A 26555-nucleotide genomic window follows, 5' to 3' on the forward strand; every position below is an offset into this window, starting at 1 on the left:
TTAGAGTTTAAGTTAATGTTTCTCCTTTTCCTCTTTCTTGAACAGGTTGTCAAGTTGCTTAGCAACAAAAGATCACAAGCAGTAGGAATACTAATGTCTAGTCTTCATCTAGATATGAAAGACATACAGCATGGTAAGTGTAAAACATTAAAATGCAGTCACTTAATACTAACATTTGGGTTAAATTTTGTGATATTTGCTAGAAAGTTCTATTCATGCAGTTAGTATATTTCCTGTAACACGATATATATTTTCCTGTTTTTTTTTTTTTTTTTTTTTTTTTTTTTCTGATAGGTTATTAGTATCATTTTCCTGCCTGTTTTATACCATGTTAAAGGTCCAATTCTCACATAATGTTTCTATTCTGTGCTTTTGTGGTAATACAATTGCATAGACTGGGTAGCTTTTAAACTAAAGAATGTGTTCCTTATGGTTCTAGACGCGGCAAGGTGAAGATCAGGACCCCAGCACAGTTAGGCTCTGGCGAGGGCCCTGTGTGGGGATTCACAGACTCATTTTCTGCTTGTGGTAGAAAGAAGCCAAGTGAGCTCTCATGAGTTTTGTTCATAAAGAAACCAATCTTATTCCTGAGGGCTCCGCTCTCATCAGGATCTAATGGACCTGAAAGACCCTCATTCCTAATACCAAGACATGACCACAGGGAGGGGGTAGGGTGGGTTAGGATTGCACCACACCAAGAGTGGGGTCACAAACAGTCGTCTGTTATAAATATACTTGGTCTGTTGTTATAAAAATTTAAGTTTTGTATCATACAAAGCACGACTCCTGCTAGCTCTGTAACTAGTTAGATCATATCTGAATGCCACCATGCAAAAGTTACTAATAATACTAATATGAACCAGACAGTGAATTTCCTAGCCATTAAAAATATATAGAGAAGAAAGACCTAAGAAGAGTTCGTTGAGCCTTGAGTCTCAGGTGCTTGATGGGTAAGTTCAATGCAGATACAAGCCGAAAATTCTATGCCAGAATCGTGCCACCCAGTATGAGAGTTACAGAAGTGCTTGTTGTACTTGTGCTTTTAGAGATGTTCTTAGGATTAGTGATGGCAATTAGTGAATAAATTGCCGTGCTTAGTGATGAACTGAAAACAGGTGTTTTGAAGAGGCTGAATGACCATTTGTCTACTGAGATGTATTTAAAGCATTGGATGGAATACAGGGCATGTTCTCTTAGGTCCTCATGGTCCAAGATTCTGTAAGATGCTGAAAAAATAAAGCAACTTAATTTTGCACATGAGTTTCTGGCAGAAAACTGGTCATTCTTTTCCTAGACATTTGGAGCAACTATATAGCGTAAAGCCCAGGTTCTTCTTCCATAAAGAAATACAATTGCTTTATTTATTATGTACATGGTTTATTTTATTAATTTTGTGTGTGTGTGTGTGTGTGTGTGTGTGTGTGTGTGTGTGTGTGTGTGTGTGTGTGTTTGTACATATATGTTCAGCTGCCTGTTGCGGCCAGAAGGGAACATCATATACTTTGATGATAGAGTTAAAGGCACTTAGGAGCCACCTGACCTGGGTTCAGGGATTCAAACTGAGGTTCTAATGGTAGAGTAGTGAGCACTAGGATCCAAACTCAGATTCTAATGGTAGAGCAGTAAGCATGCTAAACCACTGATCCATCTGCACCCCCCAGCCTCTGAATTGCCTTTTCTAATGTTCAACAAAGGTGATTGCAAGTTATCCTTGCTGATTGGCATTATTGATGGTGATGTCCAGACACGTGGAAGCAGTTACTTCTTTTATGTTGTTCTAACATACATTTTAGTGGGCTTATGAAATATTTCATATTTGGAATTGGGGTAATTTGTAACATTTTTCTAAGTGCTTTTGGTGTCAGTGTTGTAATATTGTAATACATTTGCTTTATACTTGACACGTTTTCCTCTGCTGTAGCTTCTTCTTCTTCTTTTTTTTTTTTCCAAGACAGGGTTTCTCTGTGTAGTTTTGGTGCCTGTCCTGGATCTCTCTCTGTAGACCAGGCTGGCCTCGAACTCACAGAGATCCACCTGGCTCTGCCTCCTGAGTGTTGGGATTAAAGGCGTGCGCCACCACCGTCCGGCTATGCTGTAGCTTTTATCATATATATCCCGAGAGATGGTCCAGGGATGAATAGAAGAATTAAATATAAGGATTTTGACTCTCCCTTGTGCTGCCCAGAGCCTTAGAATAGATTTAAAGCAGATTGAGTTATCCAAAGGAATGCCAGTTTACCTATTAAAAAAAGATGGTTTCAAGTATAACACAGAGCTTATAAATCATGAACATGGTTACTGGCTTTCTAGTTTGCCCATTTGTGAATGCAGATTCTATTTTTTTAGTCCTAAAATATCATGGGGTATAATTCATAAATAGCACTAGCGTGGCATGTCCTGTCAATTGATGAGTAACTCTTAATCAGAATTTTAGTTTTTATTAAATTGTTTTGATGGTGAGGAGGCTTCCTTGGGCTGAGACATTTGGGGTAATAGTCACAGAGCAGAACGCCAAGGCTGGCGCCAAGCAGCACTTGGTGTTTCTGAAGCTGGCAGATGTAGCCCAGTTAAGTCATAGAATGAAATCTGAAAATAATGATATGGTCTTTTCCTTCAGTCAAATATTCAGCTCGGGTTGAGCTAATAATGAGAACCTTATGAACAAAGGAGTCCGCCTGACATCTGTGTCTGTGGTCCAGCCAGCGAGAGTTCATTGAAAATTTGCTTGCTTAACATGCAATTCGAACAATAACATGGCGTGAACGTCAGTAGTTGAAGGCTCACACAGAATTGTGCATAAGCTTTATCCTATTAGGATGTGAAGGGCGTGCTTGAGTTCCTTCGAAGCCCTACATACCCATTCTCTAAAATCTTGGCTGCCTTCACATCTGAACAAGGAAGCAGCTGTACCTGTTTGCCTGCCTCAGGGTACTGTCAGGTGGGATCTCTCAAAGCTCCTACAGTAGACTTCACTTCCAGGATGAACCTCCACCGAGAAATCTACAGAAATGTAGCCGTCATTGATTTTGGATATGAAAGTGACTACAGAATTTATCCACAGCAGATCTCTAGTGTCATATTATAGAAGGAAAAAACTAAGATATCTTAGTGGGCTAGTTTTTGTTGTTTTTTTTAAAATGTCATGTGGCTCCTTAGAGGAGCAGATTGGCCACGAACTCAAGCCTCTTCATCAGGCAGGGCTGCACTTTCCCATCAGATATGTCTCTCCCTCAGATTGCCCTTTTCCTACTGGCAGTGCTGGCGTCTCTAAAATGAAGTATATAGTATGGTCTTAAAGGTTACCCTAAATTATCAGAGTGGACATTTTGAGGGATGGCATGCTGTGGAGCCACCTTGCCCATTCAAATACTTGCTTTCACCTCCAGACCAAGTTAGAAGTTGTGAGATAGACTCACTGCTACAAAAGGCATCTCATAGCTTTTACATACAGAGGGTTCTTTGTGCCTGCCTCAACTCACTTTTATTTACTGGAACTGGTTGTTTTTCCCCCCTGTCAAAACACTAGAAAATCTGGAATTGACTTTGCTTTGTCATGATTCTAATTTGAATGCCTTGTTAAAGTGACAAGGGTCAGATTAGCATTCTAGAGGTCAAGGTCTAATCATAACCTTAAAAAAAAAAGATTTATATGTTCTTAATAGCTATGTGTTTTGTGTTTTGCTTGCATGTATGTCTGTGTACTGTGTGCAAGCCTGGCACCCCCAGAGGTCAGAAGAGGGAAGAAGATCCCTTGGAACTGGCTTTATGGGGAGTTGGGGACCACCTATGTGTGCTTGGAATTGAACCCAGGTTCTCTGCAAGAACAATTGCTTTTAGCTGCTGACCCATCTCTCCAGGCTCTAATCCGAGTCTCGCTACGATCACTCACTAACCAGAGCCTTGCTACCATCAACCATTGTGTCATGTTCTGTAAGAGTCCTATGTAACACTTAAGGCCAAAGGCAGAAAAAAAGCAAGAGGGGGATCCAAGCCTTTCTGTAGTCCAGGCCCCTGCCAGTGTCCTCTGATCTCCCCATACATACCATGGCACACACGGAACAGCCCCCCCCACCCCCCAACACACACATAAAGACAAATACATGTAAAAAATAATATTCTTAGATCCAAGTATGCAATATAAATAAAATGGAAATGTTTTTCTGCTACCAGATCAAACTGAAGCAGGCCTCGGAGCTAATTTTCTTCCTATATTAAACAAGTGTTTATTTAACAAGAATAAAACCATTTAAAATGTACTTTGTAAATGTGGGGTTGCCTAACTTGGCCTTCTGACCTTTGATGAAAGATTTATTCCCCACAGATACAAGCACATCATGGAGGGAGAGTCTGTGACCCTTTAATCTGCACCAGACATTTAGAAATCAAACCCAGACTGTGTGTCTGGATCCTAAACCTCAGGCAACATCCTCAAATATCCAAGTTATAGCTCTTAGGCGATTCTTGACTCTGGAAGAAAGGGGTTTAGGTAGAACATTCCCAGGAGATTTTAGCTAATCCACATATTTTGAAAACCAATTAAAGCCAATTGTAGACACTAGCATGCAAATTTTTGTAAAACATTTGGGTGGGCTCTGTGCTTTGACATTTTAAAACATTAATCTAGATGGAACTAGCTGAGCTTCTTGTGTTAGCTGGCTCTGTGGGTGCACTTTTCTTACATGATGCTGGGTTGATTCCCCAAGACATGGACCTTTAATGTAGGACTAATGACTGCCCCTAGAATTGAAGCTTGAACTGACTCTTGGATACTTGCACATTTGTTCGGCAAAGTTTGAATAGATTATAGATATTAGAGCAGGGAATACCAAATATATACTTACTGACTCTAGCCATAGAAATGGCTTCAGAATCCTTCAGGGATGATGAGCCCAAGATGTTAATGGTCTTGGTTCCCTCTGGTGTTTAATGTGTGCCCTGTCTTAAGTGAACTAAGTGGATCTGTGGGCAATGGATGCTGCATTATGTTCTTTCTGAGTGAAATTTTTATCTTGTTTAAACCTGATTGATAAAAGCAATTAAATAATAATGATGTAAACTAACAAGCCTTCCATAAAAATATGACATGCAATTAGACTGTGGTGATAAAAAGGGGTGTATTGTTTTGCTTCTCAAACAATATTATTCCTGTTATTAAAAAGTTTCATTTTTTATACATATTTTAAGTGTATATCTGTGCTTGTCTGTATGTGGGTATGTGCATATGAGTTCAGGTATCTTTGGAAGACAAAAGAATGTTTTATATTCACTGGAACTGGAATTACAAGTAGTTGTGAGCCAAAGTGAGTGCTAAGTTCACTGTAAGAACAATACATACTCTTGAATGTTGAGCCATCTTTCTAACCCAGATTGTGGTTATTTTTAGTTTTTTATCTTGGGGCCTAAGATTTCTTGAATACTTCGATACAGTGTATGTAAGATATATTGTGTATATATGTATAGTTATATATGTGTGTGTGTGTGCACACACATACACATGTTTATATGTAGAGAGAAATATTATTTTTAAGTAGGATAGATGTATACTTTATTTGTGTAAAATAGATGTTACTATGTAGCCCAGACTGGCCTTGAGTTTCTCACCCTTCTTCCTCAACCTAAAGTGTTAGGATTACACAGGTATGCCACTATACCTGAAAATTTTGTGTGTGTGTGTGTGTGTGTGTGTGTGTGTGTATGTGCATGTGTGTACATACACAAATATATGGGAGTACAGGCATTCATATACCATGGAATACATGTAGAGGTCAGAGGACAACTTTCCAAATTTATCAATTGTGAGCATCTAACGTAGGCCATCAAGGTTGTGTGGCAAGCACTATTACCTGTTGAGGCATGTTGCTGGCCTCAATAGTGTTTATGTTCTAAGAGTGTTGGTGGTCACACAATTTCCCTAGTTTTTGATTTTAGCGAAATGAAATTATGAATTATTTTCACATATGTGAATTACCTGAGGGGGAAAAATATTTGAAGTGTAATCCTAAATGAAGTTTCTTGTCCTGAGAGGATCCAAGTTTAGATAACTCAGATACTTGCAGAGAGAGCCGTCATGAGTGGGGTGGCCTGAAGGTGAAATATCCTCCGGTGGCTCCCATTTTTGAACCCTTGGCTGTCCCCAGCTGTGGTAGCTGTTTGGGATGGTTGTAGGCTCTTTAAGAGGATGGGCCTCAGTGCAGCGAGTCACGGGGGGTAGGGGTGGGGAGGCTTGGTGGTTAGCCATCACTTTCTGTTCCCTGTCTGCTTCTTGAGTGCAGACACAATATATAACCAACCAGCCCCCCCTCCCTTGTGCGCGCGCTTCTGCCACCATGCCTCCTTCCGTACTTGCTTCCTGTGTTTTCTGCAGTGATGGACTAGATCCTTCTGAAACTGCAAATCCTTTTTCCTTTACTTGCTCTTGTCAAATATTTTATCATCAGAGCAACGAGGAAGTAGCTAAGCCAGTGAGTGAGCGAACTTACGTACACTGAGTATAGAATGTACCACATCTTCCCCGAGTTTCCCATTGCTCATAGATCATAGAGGAATGAAATGACCCCAGTCTTTTCCTTGGTAGGCTTGCTTTCAGTTTTTTTTTTTTTTTCATTTTAATGTTCATAACATATTTTTTGCTCCGTAGGACCACGGCTTCCATGGACTTTTAAAAATCCCCTTTCAAGTGTCAGGTAACAGTCACTATAGAAGAGAACGTGGTGCCAAGAGCTTAGGTTTTGTTATAGACTCCGTGTTTGTGCCAGATTCATACGTTGAAGCCCTTTCTCATTAGGAGGGTGTTTGGAGGTAATGACCTTTATTTATTAGTTCATGAAGATGAGGCCCCTGTTACAAAATCACTGCCCTTCTACAGAGTAGAGAAACCAGAGGGTTCCATGGACATTTCATCTCCCTGTCTCTCTCTCCTCATTCCCCACCCTTTGCTGTGTGACACAGCAAGTGGATACAGATGTGCAGCTGTCTGTTGTCCACAAGCTGTAAGTGAGCCTTTCACACTATTGGTGTGTGATGTTCTCACTTGTTTTTGAGATCGGGTCTCACATATTACACTTAGCCACAAACTCAGTGTAGCAGTAAGGGTGCCCTGTCTTGACCTCCCTTCTGAGTGCAGGGATTACAGGTGTGCTGTACCATGCTGGTGCATGTGGTCCTGCAGATTGAACCCAGGGCTTCCCCAATGCTGGGAAAGTATTTTGTCAGTTGAGTTACATCTTCAGCCTCTTCCAGCACCTAGGTGTCAGACTTCCCACCCTGTAGAATTGTGACAAAATAGATTTGTTTAAGTCAGTCAGTCAGTGACATTTTGTCATGACAGCCCAAACTGATTGAGATGGATTTGAATTCCAGTTCTCCCACTAACTGGCGAGTTGAGTAAACCTGGGGAAAACATATCATATTCTTATGCTCAGTTTACTCTTTATTATAAACTGTCCAAGATTTCTTATCTATCAACACATAGCACTGCCCATATTGGACACTGAATCCCATTCCATTCCTCTGTCCTTCTTAAGAAATGATATATGTCTATAGACCTTGAGTGTGTTTGAAACAGAGACAACACTCCCCCCTCCCCCTCCCCCCACCAATAGGAGAGGAAATGTAGATTATTCTTTGTTGATTTGGCCCAATAAGTTTTCCTGTAAGCTTTTGCTGCAGACCTCAGGTGGGAGTAGCATATATAAGCAGTTCCTTCTCACAGAGTTTGTGAGCAAGAGGAGAGAGAAGGAGGAACTTGGAATTACAGTTCCAGGGGATCATGTCTGAGACCTGTTATTTCCATTCTCAGCCAGTGTTAGAGAAATGCTGAATTTGGTATGGGGCCATCTCCATTTGTGTTTTCTGAATGAAGATAAATATGAGAAATATTTACATCTGTGCCTCTTAGGAGTTGAGCCCAGCTGTATCTTTGGACGGTGTTTTATCTCTAAGGAGAGCAGTTTGTTTTGGAAACTTGAAAGGCCGAGGGCTGCCATAATTGTGTGGTTTCTTAAACCTTGTCTCCATGCTCTCTGAGTCAGCGGCCCTTCACATGCATAGCTCTTGGCTCCGGGTGGCATGTGAGGGGAGCAGTCAAATGGATTCTGGCTTTCTTGGGCAATGACTCCTAGGGTGGGATGGGAGAGGAGACTCTCTAAGTAGCGACACAGACAGAAGCTTCCATTTCATTCTGCGACATTTGATTTTTCCTGGTAGGCACTGTGGCTTCAAGTTATGAGTAAAACACACCAGAACGTTTTCTTCACAAACACAAAAATTCTGGAAGAGGTTTTTCTGAACCCCTGGAGCTCGGAAGGGTTGTTATTATGGTGACATATCACGTGTGGTTAGGTAACCCGCACATGGAGTAGTTCCTGTACCCTACTGGGCTGCCACTGAATCATGTTTTTCATGCAGCATTTTCTATAAACAAGTTGTAGATTACAAACTCCAGGTCTTTTTATATATATATATATATATATATATATATATATATATATATATATATATATATATTCTAGTTTCCTTCTCAGAGACAAGTGGTTTTTTTTTTTTTAATTTGCCTATTAATTACCAAAAGAAAGTTTATCCACAATCATTTGTTTAGCTTTGTATGTAATGCTCTCAAAAAAATTAGGTTCAGTGTGGATAATGTTGTGTTTTCCCACTACGTTTTTCAGTGTCTGGTTGCTTTATGAAACTGAAGTTTACAAAGCTTTGCTTAGACATTGCTTCATGTCCCCTCTCCCCCCCCTTTTTTCTAACCTTGGAGTGTTTTGCTCACATGGGATATAGAATTTTAAGACCTGTTTATTATATTTATCAAGACATTAAAATCATAGTAAATGCTGGTGGATAGTGGAGTGAATGGTTTTCATTGAAATGCAAAGTCAGTTAGAAATAGAAATTTGAGCAGAGGTAGGCTGTAGGGAGCCCAGGGTAACTTTTTTTTTTTTTTTTTTTTAATCAATTGTAGCCTTGTAGTGGATGGAGAAAAAGACATGTGAAATAGTATGCTTTCATTAAAGGAGACTTTCAGAAATTCGATATGAGAATATGCTTTAATTTAAAATAAAGTTCATTACCTAGAGTTATTTCTTACAAAAAGACCTCATATATCATTTTAAGTTACACATAGCCTATTAAGTCAAGAGAAAATAGCCATTGTTAAGTCTTTTCTTAAAGGCTCAGCAAAAAACCCTGAGATGATTTTTTTTTTTTATGTTTTTATGATACTCGGAGAGTTGGACTTCTTGATTACACTTTTATGGGCAGAAGGAACATAAAACTTGGGGCTTGCTAAGCTGCAAATCTGTGTTCTTTCTCTTCCTTGCACTTCCCATATGACTTATATAGATCATGTATTTGTGTGCTTATTTTTGCTGTACTGTGGAATCTATCTGTGAACCTAAGCTCAGAGCCTTACAGCAGTGTAGACCATTGACTTCCCTGTTTACTCTATTGTTTGCTCAAATCATTGGGTGGAAGCAGAATGAGCTGGACCTGGAAGGGCGTGTGTGGAGGCGAAGCACAGAGCTGAGTGCACAGATCTGAGAGCACATAGTGAGGACATATTGGTCACATGAGCTTGACTCTTGAGCCACTGTTTATGAAGGAGTGGCTGTCACAGAAACAATCCTTTTGTGTCATCCTCGAGGAAAGGTGGCGTTCGGATAGCTATTTTGCGTAACTCAATTTGTGAGAGCATTACAAAAATAAACAAAACAAATGGCTGGGGATTCATGTCGTGCTTGTATATGGAAACTGGCTTCTTTGATGTTCTCTGCCCGAGTGCTTCTTCAACATGACCACGTTTGAGAGGCTTGCAGGGCTTCCTGACTCCCGCACCCCATCATCTGATAGTGCTAGAGGTGAGGGACGACAGAGTGACACTGTGTTCTACCAAATGTGTCCTATTCCCACATGGTGAATGCTAGAAATACAACCACAGTGATGCCTTGAAGCTCAGTGTGTGGACATGAGAGGAAATGGGTAAGGCACCACAGTGATGTAAGGGCATGTTACCTTGTGGCAGGCCCGTGGTGATAGTTTGGATTATGCTGCTAATGGCCTTATTTCTTCCTCTCAATAATATAGCATCTTTACTTTGCTAGTAGTGTTTTCAGACCAAACCCAGTGTATACATTTTAATACTATTTTTTGTTTGTTTGTTTGTTTTTCGAGACAGGGTTTCTCTGTGTAGCTTTGCACCTTTCCAGGCTGGCCTTGAACTCACAGAGATCCGCCTGGCTCTTCCTCCTGAGTGCTGGGATTAAAGGCGTGCACCACCAGCTCCCAGCTTAATACTAATTAATTAAGGTTTTGTTGTTTAAGTTCTGAGGTGGACTGCATGCCAGCTTCTACTGAGTTTAATTTAAATTCCGTTTTAATCAGACTATTGTGGGCACACAGGCAAGAAAATAAAATGCATAGAAAGACCTGCCATAACCATGATTCCCTTTATGACGTTTGTCACTTCTGTGACAGACTGCAGAGGAACTGTGTGCCGCCCATGCTTGAACTGCTGGAGCACCATAATAGGCTCTTTACAGGACGTGGGAGAATCTAAGAGGGTTGTTTGATAGTTTTGTTAATGACAATACAGACTTTTTTATGAATTAAGTTGTAAAGAGAATTTATGAATTGAGAGAAATGCTGAAGGAGGTCATCTGCAAGGCCCTGCACATGATTTATTATTGTTTTATGGTTTCAAATGTAAAGATATTCAGTTTCTAATAATAATAGTCAATACCCACCATTACTGTGTAGGCTAGTGACTGCTCTGTGATGTAGGTAATTTACTTCTAAGATCCCAAATCAGCAAGCAGTGACGCTGTGGACTGGGGAGATCTAGCTCCTGTACTATGCTCTGAACTTAGGCTGTCTACCTGAGAATTCTCAACTTAGTGATTGGATCAGAGGCTTAAGCTGGAAAAAAAAAATGGTGCGTGATCGTTTCCCTCCGTAAGCTTTAAAGCCAGTGTATTCTGCTAAAGGCAACTGCAGTAGCTGTATGTAGAATCCTAGTGTTGGGCTTGAGGGAGCGTCCACAGTGTAGGTGTGAGAGGAGCAGGGAGGAGGAGGAGACAGGGCAGAGAGTAAGACACAGACGAAAAACGCTGATGTGTGTGCACATTATACATAGTGGTCACTGGGTAGACCACCTGGAGAACTGGATCTAAAATGTCTTCTATTGTCACAGCCTACCGGCTCCAGTTATGCTCTGGTGTGATTTTTTTTTTTTTCCCCATGCTGAAGACACAGAGGAGAAGGTGTTTAAGTATGGCAGAGTTGTGTATCAATTCCTAGGATGAGGCAGAACTATTACAAAAGGCAGAGGTTAGGAAGGACTCCCGAGAAACTGTCTTCTGGCTGCATCAGGCAGGCTGTTGTACTCATGAACACGCAGTAGCTATGCTGGGCTAGACAAGACCCACAGAAGATCTAGCCACGCAGGAACCCACCCTGCATGGGGAGGGGCTCACAAAATACCACTTGTGGCTAAGGAACCTTGGCAGATAAAGGCTGCCGAGGTAGGGAGAGCCAGTTGTCTTCAAGGAGGTGGGCCCTATTAGGTTGCCTATGCTCTGGTGGATGGCCCTACACTCATGCACTTAAGGATAGCACTAATTAGACTCAGTGGACCATGAAGACAGAATGTGAATTTGGTACAGGGTTTTGGGGAAGGGGAATCTGGAAAGAGGTAGAGAGGAAATGCAGACACTGCTGGTATCAAGATGCATTGCGTATAGGTATGAATTATCAAGTAGGGATGTTTTTAAAGAATGTGTTACAGCCGGGCGGTGGTGGCACACGCCTTTAATCCCAGCACTCGGGAGGCAGAGCCAGGCGGATCTCTGTGAGTTCGAGGCCAGCCTGGGCTACCAAGTGAGCTCCAGGAAAGGCGCAAAGCTACACAGAGAAACCCTGTCTCAAAAAACCAAAAAAAAAAAAAAAAAAAAAAAAAAGAATGTGTTACAGACTGTGATTGCCTTAGTGACTATTAAGGTGCTTCGTTATTTTATTAGACTGACTAGGCCTTCCCTTCTAACAAAAGTAGATGTTGGCATTGTGGGCCAATGGTTCATTCAGTCCTACTGCCTTTCTTCCTTTACTCCAACATTCCATCACATCCATGCTCCTCCTTACTACATGCCACATAACCAAGACTCTCACCTAAGGCATGGTGCTACCATTTTCATGTTCTTTGAAAGTGCAGGGGGTTAGCAAGGATGGATTGACTCTCTGAGGCCATGTGATAAAGAGATCCTTCCTCTGCTGTTCCTTTAAGTATTTTGTTAATATCTATGCAAAGCAGCTTATAACTATTAGGCAGCTGTTAAGATTATTGTAGTTTTATGTGTTTGGAAAAGTAGACACAAAGCACAAGTTAGGTGAATTCACCTTTGTAGACAGTGAAAGGATTACCATATATGTCTCCTTTTAGCTCTACACTTCTTAGTTGCATATTAACAATTCTCAGCTAAGTTTCCTTTGTTTTTTTACATTTTCTTATGTTCCTTATAACTTGTACTGACTATATTCCTTAGCTCCTTTCTCTCCTCAATATGTCTGCCAAAATAAAATATAAATGCTGAAACTTACTGGCAACTATTTAGGTGAATTTATGTTTAAGTTTTTGTCTCTAAAAACTTTAATTATTGTGTTTATAAATGCAAGCTTTTCTGCTTGTGATTTCCTTCAAAGTAAGATGAATTTATATAGAATTAGACTGAAATATATGGATATTAACAGTGTATAAGTTATTTTGGTGTAAGACATAACATATATTTCTTAGGCAATATAGATGTTTACTTTTGAGAGAAAATTTAATACTCTTACTTTTTAAAAGCATATGTCAGAAAACGGGAGCAAAAACGTGATCCCAGAGGTAGGGTCCTATTTTCAGGGGAACTTACTGAGCCTACTTTTTACAAGAGTGTAAATGTTTACCTAAGCACGAAGGTGAAGTCTGTTATGCCCAATAAAGGACATTGTGCAGTGCTCTTTTCCAGAAAACATTCAGCAGACAGTGGGTGTTTTACACAAAGTCCAGTGAGTTGTCTGAAGCAATTTACCCATCTATACACTATGCTTAAAATAAACACTACCTGGGAACTTGCCAGCCTGTTTTTTTCTACCTCTTATTCCACACCCTAGATTTTGTCACCTGCCAAAGTCAAATATGTCTTATCTAAACAGTTGAGATAAGCATGGAGTCAAACCCACTATGGTCAAATCAACAAACCTCTCCAAAAACAGAAATGAAATACAATATCACCAGATTAAACAGTCTACAATGGCAATCATGTTTGCGTTTAAAGATTTTATTCGGAAAGGATTACAGTCTTAGTATCCATTTTTTCCCCATGCCTAGACAAGAAGGCGACATACTGACTCAAACAAAATGCATTTGTTCTCCAGTAGTTTAACTTGTACAGTTCTTATAAACAGAGCCTATAGGTACATGCCGCCTACCGACTTAATCAGAAACGTACGTCCTTACCCTCATGTAAGCAAGTTTGCTTGGCACATACCAATCTTGAGTTGTGTATCACATTGACTTCTTTCTTCCCAGCCAGAAAGTCTGTAGCCTATGTGTAAAACATTTAGAATTCTGGCCCCACCACAATAAAATTCCCTAAAAAGAGAAGATGGGTTAAATGAAGGTCAATTTCAAAATTTCAAAATTATTAAATTTACAAAAATGTACTTTTCTTCTTTTAAGTAACATTCCATTTTAATTGTTAAGAAGCTCCAAGGTCTGCAAGAGTAGGAGCTACATGAAGTCTGCAAGGGGTGGGGCTACATGAAGTCTACAAGAGAAAGAACTGTACCTGTCACCTTCATCACTCCATCTTCAGCGTTAGGAAGAATCTCCAGTTCAGATTTTGAACTCTTGAATAATTGTTCCATGAATGAATGGTGGGTGTTTTCAGAAAGCTATGCTGTCTCTGTTGTAGGCAAATGCAACTACTTTGTACTAGTTGTATCCTTTGCTGATCTTGAAGGGGATGCTTCTGGAATGACTGTCCTCCTTTAGGGAAATGATCCCTTTTCACATCCTACTATGTCAGCTGCAGTTCTGTTTTGTGGAGTAATGAAAGGGCACTGGTCATCGCAGCATTATCATAGGGTGGAGGAACTTTTCAGGTGTTACCAATGATGATGTATTTCTGACCATGGATATTTTCATAGACTGGCTGCTAACTTCAAATCTGTCCATTTCCCCATAGTTCTCCTTGCAAAACAGATGATTAGTTTGGTTGGATGTGTGTGTGTGTGTGTGTGTGTGTGTGTGTGTGTGTGTGTGTGTGTGTGTGTGTGTGTTTCTAGCATGCTGTCATTCTAAATGGAAATATGAAATACACACTCCTATTTCTTAACCTATTTTTTGTTTGACAGGAACAAATATATCCACAATGGCACATAGCGTCATTGTATGCTATGAAGTATAAACGTTTTTAAACTGACCGTACAAAGTAGTGAGTTTGATATTGGCATTGTCATGAATTCTTCCTCTTGTCAATCCTTGCCCTCCACTTAGTCCCCTTCCTCCCCTTTCTGGCCCAGTCCTCCCTCCAGCAGGCCCCTTCAACCTTTTGAGTTTTGAGCACTGACTGTGCCAGACTGCTCCACGCAATAGATCTGTTATCTCTACTCTTAATAACAATGTGGCCACCTACAGACCCATTTCCCTTATGAAAAAGCTGAGACCCAAAGAGCCTACAAATGCCTGCAGGAAACAGAGCTGATTAGGTGCAGACCCATGTTTTCCATCCAGGTCTGTGTGGATTTCAGAGCATAGATGTAAGTCTCAAATAATTTGGGGGACACTATAACATTTCATTGATTTTAGTACATTAAAGCATCTTATTGAACAAACTGTAGACTTGAATGAGAAGAACACTGTTAAGATATAGGACCTTACAGATATGAGGGACAGAGTGCTGTTCTTTTATGTGAAATCCAAAAACAGGGGCATTGATTTATCCTCCATTTAACATACATAGATTTTACATAATTCAAAATGACTTCAGATAGTCAAGAGCCTATATATGTGAGTATTTAAAGAATGCCCAGCCAAACATCTCATAAGATTCCCATAGGGTGGCTGAGGAATAATGTCTCCCAGGGAAAGACTGAGAAATTAGCTCACAGTTAAATCTATATGTACATATTTCCTGTATTTTGCTTCATCCTTTATTTTTCTCTGCATGCTTATCTGTGTGTGTGTGTGTGTGTGTGTGTGTGTGTGTGTGTGTGTGTGTGTGTGTGTATGTGTGTGTGTGAGCATTCATGTGTGTGGAGGTCAGAGGTCTGCATCAGGCATCTTCCTCAATCACTTTTCTACCTTGTTTTTTTTTGAAACAGAGTCTGGTACTATACCTGGAGCTCACTGCTTTGACCAGATTAGCTGTCTAGTAAGTTCCAGGAATCCTCCTGTCTCCAGTTTCCCACACTGAGGTTACAGCTGCATGCTGTGATACCCATATTTTTATGCAAATATTGGAGGTCTAAATGGATGTCCTCAGGCTTGCTTAGCAAACACTTATGGACTGTGGTCAATTGAATGTAATTGCCCTCATAAGCTCATAGAGAGTGACACTGTTAGGAGCCACAACTTTGTTAGGATTGTTATGATCTTATTGGAGGAAGTGTGTCACTGTGGGATGGGCTTTGAGGTCTTACCTACTCAAGCCATGCCCAGGGTTTCAGATCACTTCCTGTTGCCTGTAAGTCAGAATGTAAAACCTCTTAGCTCTTTCTCTAGCACCCTTTTTGCCTGCATGCTGCCTTGCTTCCTGCCATGATGATAATGGACTAAACCTCTGAACTGTGAGCGGGCCACTACAATGAAGTGTTTTACTTTAAAAGAGTTACCATGGCCATGGTGTCTCTTCAAAGCAATAGAAACCCTAACTAAGACACTGACTGAGCCATCTACCTAGGCCTCTTTTCATATTTTCTATGAATTACAGTACTATAGTAGGAGAGGTGGACAGAATCTTGATTCATTTTTCTCTTCTGAGCTATGGCTAAACTGTAAATAGTACTAACCCTGTGTCACGGTTACCACAAAACAAACAGATTGTCTGAGTGTGGATATCCCCACATTCTTGTTGGTGCTTGATGGCCCAACATGTCCAGATGCTGGAGCATGTGTGGTGATGGGCAACTTGAAGGGGGCTGTGTACTTTCTGTCTCTCAAGGCTGAAATGTTTAGATGATGAATGCAGTAGCAAACTGCCCTTGGGTAAACCGTATCTTCCTTAAGACATTAGGATTTTTTGGCCTGGCTGAGCAAAACAAAGCCACATTTTTAAAAGTGCTTGACTGCATCTTTAGGTGATTTTTCTTATCAAACACATTTTGACAGTTCTTTTCTTTTTTTCTTTATGAGCCCTCCAGGTGCGAATATTTTCAGTGGGGGATTAGCACACAGGTATTTCCTCATAAAGGAATGTCACATATAATTCTTGATTCTTTTGTGATTGAGCTGCTTGGAAACATGCCGTCTTTTGAGGCATCTGTGCTTCACTGAGTTTTTGTCTTAGTCAGGCGTAGTGTTGCTGGGATGAAGTACCATGACCTAAAAACAGGTTGGGGAGGAAAGGGTTATTTGCCTTACACTTCCATATCACTGTTCCTCATGGAAGGAAGTCATGATGGGAATTTAAACAGGGCTGGAACTGGGAGGCAGGAGCTGATGCAGAGGCCATGGAGGAGTGCTGCTTCCTAGCTTGCTCACCATGGCCTGCTCAGCCTGCTTCCTTATAGAACCCAGGACCACCATTCCAGGGGCAGGCCCACTCACCATGGCCTGGGCCTTTCCCCATCAATCACTACAGAAGAAAATGTCTTACAGTTGGCTCTTCTGGAGACATTTTCCTAATTGAGGTTCCCTCCTTTCAGATAACTCTAGCTTGTGTCAATTTGATAGAACACTATCCAGCACAGTTTCATATAACAATTCTAGACATTTCCAAACAACGGTTTTCCCTTTCTTCATTGAGACAGAGGATCTTCCCACAATAATGTCTGTCTGCTGGCCTTGGCTTTATGATATCTCTCTTTTCCCTGGAGCTTTCTGTGCGCTTGGCAGCAGGTATTCTTGCCTATGCCAGTAGTGAGTTTTTGTTTCTAGAGATGTCTTTGCCTTTGTGAGCCTATGGGAGTCGTAAGGTAAATGTATTATAAAATGGGGCACCTGTATCCTAAGACTAGCTATGATGGCTTCTCTCTGAAGGATGGGTCATAGTGTTTCCATTTTACCTCTGACATTTTTCTAAGCTACGGAAATGTCAAAATGCAGGTCTCTGAAGCCTAGTTCCAATGGATACCGCTACAAAGGCTTTTAGAGAATAATGCTCCAGAAATATCATGGAAGAAGCAGCAGAAAAATTGTAAGAGCCAGAGGATCAGGTAGTTTGCTGTGAGACAGTGTCTCCTAGTATTTTAAGAAGTTCCACCCATAAACTCTAACCAACATGACTGCCTAAACATGAGCTGAATAAGGACAACAGCAATAGATATCCCAAAGTGAATGGGGAGAGGCCATGAAGACAATACTATGTAAAGAACTACAGGCAACTAAATAGAAGTGCTGATGGAGAAATAGCCTTCCCCAAAGAAGAGCACATATAGTAATTTGGTTATACAATACCCATTGATCAGCCCTCAAAACATACATACAAATGACATTATACAGACCCAACACATTGTATTTATATATGTGTGTGCATATTATATTATAATCTCAAAATATAAAAGAAATAATTTAAAAATGGCTATGGTATTTAGGACACCCTAACAGCCCACTGATAGCCAAAGCAAGATCTGTGCTACTTTTACCGTCTCCATGGAGGGACACGGTGTATTTGTAAGCATGCGTGCTCATAAACATGGAGGCCAGATACCAGCATTTGGTGTCTTCCTCTGTTCCTCTCCATCATATTCTCTGATGCAAAGATATCTCACTGACCCTGGGGCTCACTGGCTAAGTATCATCTTCCCTTCTTCAGCACTAGGGTAACTAGGTTCCATGGCCAGCTTTTATGTGGGTGCTGGGGATCCAAACTCACACATGGCAGGCAATTCACTGACTAAGCCATCTTCCCATGATTTATTTCTGTAAAATGGGTGTGTGTGTGGGGTGTGTGTGTGTGTGTGTGAGATGTACTGATGACTTTTGCTTATGGAAAAGAACTCAGAGGTTCTGGAGATCCATATGAGCGTAGTAGTTAGGGAATATTCCAGAGGTTATGTTGGCTAGAGTCTGAAGTTGCTATTTGTTAGACATCCCGTGTGTCCATGAAAATGATTGCATCTTTTGCTACAGTGATTCCAGCTACCACCGGAAATTGTTGGGAACAGTGAAACCAGTGTGGATGTTGACTAAACGTTCTCGACCACCCACAACACTGTTCTCAGGTAGCTGTAACTGTTGCCTGGATGACTCTAGAATCATCCTTAGTACACAAAGGGGTACTTCAAACATAAAAGCATGATATTATAAGTGGAATGTTTCACTCAAAGTTTTAGAAGATACATATGAAGAAAATAGTTTAAAAAGAAAAAGGATTAAGAAAATTAGACCCGCTTCAGAAAAGATAACATACCACTACTGTCTCTGTTTTTGCTGCCTAATATGGTGGTATTGTGTTCCCAAAAATATTGTGCACACTAATAAATTTATCTGGGGTCAGAGAACAGACAGCCACTAGATACAGAGGCTAGAAAATGGTGGCCTTTAATCCTAGCATTCCAGAGACAGAAATCCCTCAATCTCTGTGAGTTCAAGGCCACATTGGAAACAGCCAGGCATGGCTACACTCGCCTTTAATCCCAAGAAGTGAGCCTTTAATCCCAGGGAGTGATGGCAAAAACAGAAAGATATATAAGGTGTGAAGATCAGAAACTAGAAGTATTTGGCTGGTTAAGCATTTGGCTGGTTAAGCTTTTAGGTTTTGAGCAGCACAGTTCAGCTGAGAGCCATTCAGATATGAGGACACAGAGGCTTCCAGTCTGAGGAAACAAGATCAGCTGAGAAGTTGGCCAGGTGAGGTTAGCTGTGGCTTGCTCTGTCTCTCTGATCTTCCAGTGTTCACCCCAATACTTGGCTCCGGGTTTGTTTTATTAATAAAGACTCTAAGATTCCTGCTATAGCCTAATTATAAAGTTCTTCCTCTTCGATACCCTTTGGTATAACACCTTCTCTTCTAAAACTTAGTTTTGGAGTTTGCTGGGCTTAATCTTGAAGGAGTCCTCAGCAGGTAGCTGAGTGATCCTGAGAACAGGAGAAATTGTCTTTCCCCGGGACTATTAAGACTTCTTGCCGGGTGGTGATGGTGCACGCCTTTAATCCCAGCACTTGGGAGGCAGAGCCAGGCAGATCTCTGTGAGTTTGAGGCCAGCCTGGGCTACCAAGTGAGCTCCAGGAAAGGCGCAAAGCTACACAGAGAAACCCTGTCTCGAAAAACAAAAAAACAAAAAAACAAAACAAAAAAAAACAACAACAAAAAAAAGACTTCCTAATACTAAAAGGTTTGTCCTGAAAACACACATACAAGGAACCTTATACATAGTGAACACGTTTTACCTATATATTAAGAAATGTATGTGTGTGTGTGTGTGTGTGTGTGTGTGTGTGTGTGTGTGTGTGTGTAGGTACACATGTATAATTTAAAAAAGAGCACAGAGAAGTACATGGGAGAGTTTGGATGGAGTAAAGGAAAAGGGGAAGTGATATAATTATATTAATCTCAAAAAACAATAAAAAGAATTTGAAAATTAATAAACTCCATTGAGGGCTGAAGAAGTAGCTCAGAGAGGAATCTGCTAACATAAGGTTCAATGCCCAGAACACGCATTAGAAAAAAATCGTAGTGACATGTGCTTATAACCCCAGCAATGGGGAGAAGCTAGGCGTCTCTAAGGCTTGCTGGCCATCTAGCTCAGCCTACTTTATGAGCTCCAAGTAATAGTAGTAGTGCAAGATGCAGTCTCAAAAAATTAAGATAGATGGTACCTGAGAAACAACACCTAAAGATATACCCTTACCCTCCCACATAGCTGCATACTCATGCATATGCACCTGTACCACCCTCCCCCCTCAATGTGCCTTCCTTCGCCAGTAAAACTGCACTGAGGTTCCATCTTACTCACAACTATGCAGGTAATCATTTAAAAAAATAATAAATATCAAATGCTAGTGAGGGTGTGGACAACAGGGAACCTTTATATGCTGTGGGGAATGTACACTAGGCTAGCCACTATGTAAACCAGGAGACTTTTCAAAAACCTAAAAGTGGATCTGTCATGTGACCCAGCTACCGTGTCTCAGAGATTTACTTGTATACCAATGTCTCTTGCAGTACTTTTCACAATAGCCAAGTAATGGAACTCATGCAGGCGTCAAAAACCAAGGAATAGATTATAAGTTTGTGGCCACAATAAAAAGAATGAAGTTGTGTAATTTCAGGAAAAATGGGTATTACTGGAAGCAGTCATATTGAGTAAATTGTGTGACAAACATTGTATGTTTTCCTCTCATTTGTAGTTATTCAATTGTACGTCACTATATAAAGCCATGTATGTGTGTGTGTGTGTGTGTGTCTGTGTGTGTGTGTGTGTATATACATATATATGGAAATTCTAGAGAAACAAATGGGAGAACAAAGATGGGAGGGGCAAGAAAAGGGGCAAAAGAGAATGAGGGAAAATATGTTCAACATACAATATATACCTGGATGAAAAATTTTAATGAAATTAAAAATTACATTGAGATATATCCTCTGTGTCCCTAATCTCTCCAGGACTTTTATCATAAAGGAATATTGGATTTTTCTTCAAAGGCCTTTTCTGCATCTCATGAGACAGATGATCATGTGGTTTCTGACTTTTATTCTGTTCGTGTGATGGATTATGTTTGTTGGTTTATGTATGTCAAACCATTTCTTATCTCTGGGATAGAGCTGACCATCATGATGGAAAGCCTCCTGATGACTGAATTCATTTGCAAGTATTTCACTGACAATATTTGTATCTATGTGATGATTGAATTCTTTTGCACGTATTTCACTGACAATTTTTGATATCAGAGATATTGGCCTATAACTTTCTTTGAGTTGTTGTGTGGTTTTGGAATTGGGGTACTATTACTGTTGTAAAAAGAATTTAGAAAATTACTGTTTCTGTATCACTGGATGGAATATGTCTTTTTAAATTCCTTGTCTCATTGGTTTAACTTTGGTAGGACATATAGAGTTAGACATTCATTCATTCATTCATTCCTTTTAAGTTTTCCAGGCTGGTATAACACAGAATTTTAGAATGTGATCTGATTCTCTGAGTTTCCTGTGTCCCTGGTACTGTATCCCCTTCCATCTCTAATTTTGTTAGTTTGGATCACTTCTTCTTCTTGATCATTTGGCAATAGATTCACCAATCTTCAAAATTTTAAAATTAATAATTACAGAAAATGATGGATATAGTAAAAAGACAAATGTGTCCTGTGAGTTTTACTTGAATATGAATGACTTTATTATGTTTTGAGGGTGAAATCCTATACTTAAGTTAATATTAATATTTCCTTTGTAGTTTTCCCACAGATCTCTCACTATGTCATCAAAGAAATATAAAAATTTCTAGGGTGATTACTCACTAGTGAATACAAAATTACTTAGGCTAGATTCATTTAGATTTTCCTTAGACAAAACTGTAAAACTAAAGGAGAAAATTTTATACATGAATTAGCCATTTTTATTGATTCATGTATTTTGTTATATATCATCTCAACAAATAATATGAATTAATCTCTTAATTTTACTAATTTGTGCTGTTTGGTATAATTTAATAATAAGGAAATTTGGCTAAAAATCTTCCTCTTGGATTTATATAGGAACACTAATTTTTAAATTGAGGGGATTATTATTAGAGTGGAAATATCATATTCTACTTGGTGCAACATTTGTTGGTGAATTTGGGCTCTGGTCCCAGAACTGTTACATTACTTACCTTGATTAGATTTCTCATCTATCCTGTACTTCAATTTCTACTTTTCTTTCTTAATTCTTTCTTGGGACTTTTGCCAGTATCAACTAGTAAATGTGTACTTTAAGCTTTGAAGGGGAAAGACATAGTAAATTGCCTCAGTTATCAAAATAAATATATCAAAATCGTGATTATCCACACTGTGATTTTTCTCCTGGAAATCTTTAATCTCATGAGTGCTTCTGCAGTGGCTCCTTGGCAAAAGTCCCTTGTGACAATTTTGCCTCATTTTCAGTCTTAAAAGTCCATGGGAAAGAGATTAGTTTTAATGAACTTCTAATGAATCCACCTAATTCAAAATAGAACATTCAGAATCCCCCACCCACCCACCAGATCATTCAAGGAACAAATTTTTGAGTAATGATGACCTATTCTGTCTGTGATCGTCTTAATATAAACACCAAACAATACCTTCACCAGATGTTTTGGGTAAGCTGGCATGCATGAACAGTTATTAGCATTAAGCTAGGACATGGTGATTCATGGAATGAGCTGCCTACCTTTCTAGTAGTACACAGAAAAAAAAAATCAAATGTATTTAGTTGAACAATGAAAGAACCGTTTATACTTCTCTAAAATTTGAGCAATCCTCATGGGATGTAGTATTTGTAATGTCTTAGTTAGGGTTACTATTGCTGTGATAAAACACCATACCAAAAGTAAGTTAGAGAGGAAAAGATGTTACTTGACTTACAGTCCTATACCATAGTCTGTCACTGTAAGAAGTCAGGACAGGAGCTCAAGCAGGACTGGAACCTGGAGGCAGGAGCTGTTGCAAAGGCCATGGAGGGATGATGCTTACTGGCTTACTTCCCATGGCTTATTCTACCTGCTTTCTTATAGAATGCAGTTCCATCAGCCCAGGGGTGGCCCCACCAACAATGGGCTGATGTTCTCCTGCATCAATCACTAATTAAGAAATTGCCCTATAGACTTTCTTACAGCCCGATCGTATGGATACATAGTCTCAGCTGAGAATCCCTTCACCTCAAAAACTGTAGATCATGTCAAATTGACCTAAAACTAGCCAGCACATAGAACAAGTGAAATATTTTAAAATGTGACACCTGAGCCATTGAAATCCCTAGGACATGGTCTTTGGAGTGGGGTATGCATCCACATTGAAGTTCAAGTTCATGTGCACTCCAACTACTGCTGGTCATGAACATATTGCCTGACATGGCTAAAAATTTCACAGCTGTCTTATGGTAATTTACATTCTTCTCTTTGCCTCCCCCCCCCCCCCAGCTGTTGTGAACTTGGACAATTCCGTGGTTGACCTGGAGACCCTTCAAGCTCTCTATGAGAATGTGAGTAGTAGTTCTTTTTTGTCATCTGCTCAGTACAAGTGTATGTTCACATGTGAACTGGCTGTTTTAATGTCATCTGAGGAAACTCAGTCTACATGCAGTAGAGTTTTATGTGTTCATAATACTTTCTAGGAACATATTGGGCAAATGTGTGATCTCGAGGTTTTCAGGGCTAACTCGATAGATGCTGCTTTTAAAGTTATTCATGTGTGGTTGATAATGTTGTGCACCCCAATAAACTTATCTGGGGGTCAGAGAACAAAACAGCCACTATATTAAACATAGGTTTAGGCAGTGGTAGCACATACCTTTAATGCTAGCATTCAGGAGGCAGAGGTCTGTCTGGATCTCTGTGAGTTCAAAGCCACACTGCAAACAGCCAGGCATGGTGGCACATGCCTTTAATCCCAGGAAGTGATGGCAGAAACAGAAAGGTATATAAGGCGTGAGGACCAGGAACTAGAGGCCTTGTTAAGCTTAGGCTTTTAGCAGCAGTTCAGCTGAGATCCATTCGGATGAGGACTCAGAGGCTTCCAGTTTGAGGAAACAAGATTAGCTGAGGAATTGGCCAGGTGAGCTTAGCTGTGGATTGTTCTGTTTCTCTCATCATTCAGCGTTCACCCCAATACCTGGCTCTGGATACTTTTTATTAAGAAGACCTTCTAATAATTTGTGCTACATTCATGTTTCCTCTTCTGAAATAATAGCAGTGTTTGTGTGGGCACTAACTTCAGCCAAGCCTTTCTCTCTGCACTTCACAGATTTAGAATACTTATCTCAGTTTTTAGCCTTTCAAATTAAACTAATTTTACAGTATCTTAGTATTTGATGCAGGACACATCTGTGCCTAGTGTCTTTTTAAAATTGTTCTGTACAACTCTATAATTTTTGTCTTCTATTAGAAACAGATAATTTATACATATCCATGATATACAAAGTAATGTCATGGTTTATCAATGTGGGATATGTCTAATTAGTATTAGACTTATAAAGTCAATTACTTAGCTGTTATGGTAAGAACATGGGAAATTTAATCTATTAGCAACTTTGTAAATACTTCGTACAAGAGTATTTACCTGTGATGGTTTGAAAGAAAGTGGCCCCCACAGGTAGTGACACTGTTAAGATGTGTGGCCTTGTTTCAGGAAGTCTGTCACTGTGGGGTGTGGGCTTTGAGGTCTCCTCTGCTCAAGCAATGTTCATTGTCACTTTTCACATCCTGTTGCCTATGGGTTGAGATGCAGAACTCTCAGTTCCTTCCCCAGCACCATGTCTGCCTGCATGCTGCCATGTCCTGATATAATAATGGACTAAACCTCTGAAACTATAAGCCACCCAATTACATGTTTTCCTTCCTTTATAAGAGTTGCTGCGGTCATGGTGTCTCTTTACAACAATAGAAATCCCAACTAAGACAGTACCACACTTTGAAATGCATCTCCAAAAGCTGTCATTCCTCCATATTAATTGAGGGATTGTATCCTTCCCTTATTCTCTCCTCATTGGGCTCAGCTCCACTTGCACTGTGGTGCCCACTACTTTTACTCTGTTTCTCTAAGCTTAAATAATTTAGCTTCTACATGTAAGTATGAACATTTGGGTGAGATATATATATATATATATATATATATATATATATATATATATATATTATTTTATTTAGCATAATGCTTTCAAACTCCATCTACATTGCATCAAATTTGTTTCTTTTCAAGGCTGAAAAATATTGATTGTATGTGTGTGTGTCTGTGTATGAGTATGTGTTATAGTTTTATTCATTCATCTGTTAGACACAGCATGATGCTGTTAATTTGAGCATTTTGAATATAGATTCAGTGACCATGGGAGCGCAGATAGATGCCTCCTAACCATACTAGTGTTAAAACTTTTGAGCCAATGTCTAGAAGCAAGATTGCTAGATAATATGCTGACTTCACACAATAGATTTTGGGGAATATCTATGCAGTTTACTGTTATGGCAGTCCTAATTCATGCCACCACACACAGTATTCAGCATCCACAGACTTTCTTCTTTTTACATATTGCTATTCTGGGAGATGTGAAATGCCATCACATTATGAATCCACTTTATATTTCTCTGATGATTAGTAAGGCTGAACATATGCCTGTTGGATAATTTTATGTCATGAGAACAATTTATTAAGATCCTTGGTCCCTTTTTCAGTTGGCTATTTTGTTGTCTTCTATTTAGATGTTGAGTTTCTTATATATTTTGTAGGTTATGTCTTCATTAGTTGTATACATTTCTTGGTAATGTGTATCCCTTGTTGGTTATTGTTAACAATAATCATTAGTAGGTTTGTCTGGGAACTTTCATACTTTCCTTTCTACACCATCATTGCAGACTTCCTGTGTCCTGCTTAAGACTGTTAGTTACACCATTGAGTTTTATGCTTGTGTGTACTTTATGCTATTGCTTAGTATCTTTTCCTTTATCTTAAAGAATTATTGTTGATGATTCCCATAGGTCCCAGGTTGAATGTTGATCCCTTCGTTGAGCGTGGGTTTGTCAGAATTTTAGTTGGGTTTTTGTTTGCTTATTTGTTTTAGTTTGTTGGTGGTGCTGTTTTGGTGTCTGAGATGAGGTATCACTGTGTAGTCCTGGCTGGTCTTGATGCCCTAGAGATCCACTCACCTCTGCCTTTCAAGTGAGTGCTAGGATTAAAGGAAAATATCCCCATACCATAGTTTTATTTCTCCTTCATTTCTGAAAGATGGCTTTTGTGAGTGAAATACTATTGGTTGGCCTTTTGTTTTTTTCACTTTGAATTTTTTTTGTTGTTTGTTTTACATCCTCTCTCTCTCTCTCTCTCTCTCTCTCTCTCTCTCTCTCTCTCTCTCTCTCTCTTTCTCTCTCTCTCTCTCTCTCTGTATTTGTATACCACTGCTTATGTGTGGAGGCCAGAGCACAACTTAACAGGATTAAGTCCTCTCCTTCTATCATTTGAGTTCTGGGGATTAAACTCAGGTTGTCAGGCATGGCAGCAAGTGCATTTATCTATTGAACCATCTCACTGCCCTGCTGTATGTTTCTAATCTTTGGATTTTCTTTGACGGTGTGGGCTTCTCTTTGATTTGAATTTTGTTGAAGGTCTCTGATCTTCCTCTACCTGGAGATTGATTTCTTTGCCCAGAGCAGCCATTGTTTCAATAAGTATGCTTTATTGCCCTTTGTAGTTT

General features: G+C 39.8%; 1 protein-coding gene across 1 annotated transcript in view; it reads left to right on the top strand.

The window, feature by feature from the left end:
* Fmn2 (formin 2) overlaps nucleotides 1-26555 on the top strand; it is a 315696-nt gene that overhangs the window by 140783 nt on the left and 148358 nt on the right. Inside the window, exons 7-8 of the mRNA XM_006993715.4 lie at nucleotides 46-133; nucleotides 23293-23354. Of these exons, the coding sequence (XP_006993777.3) occupies nucleotides 46-133; nucleotides 23293-23354 (150 nt within the window). The remainder of the gene's footprint in view (nucleotides 1-45; nucleotides 134-23292; nucleotides 23355-26555) is intronic.

This window comes from Peromyscus maniculatus, chromosome 11 (genome assembly GCF_049852395.1).
Source record: "Peromyscus maniculatus bairdii isolate BWxNUB_F1_BW_parent chromosome 11, HU_Pman_BW_mat_3.1, whole genome shotgun sequence".
NCBI classification, from domain to species: Eukaryota; Metazoa; Chordata; class Mammalia; order Rodentia; family Cricetidae; genus Peromyscus; species Peromyscus maniculatus.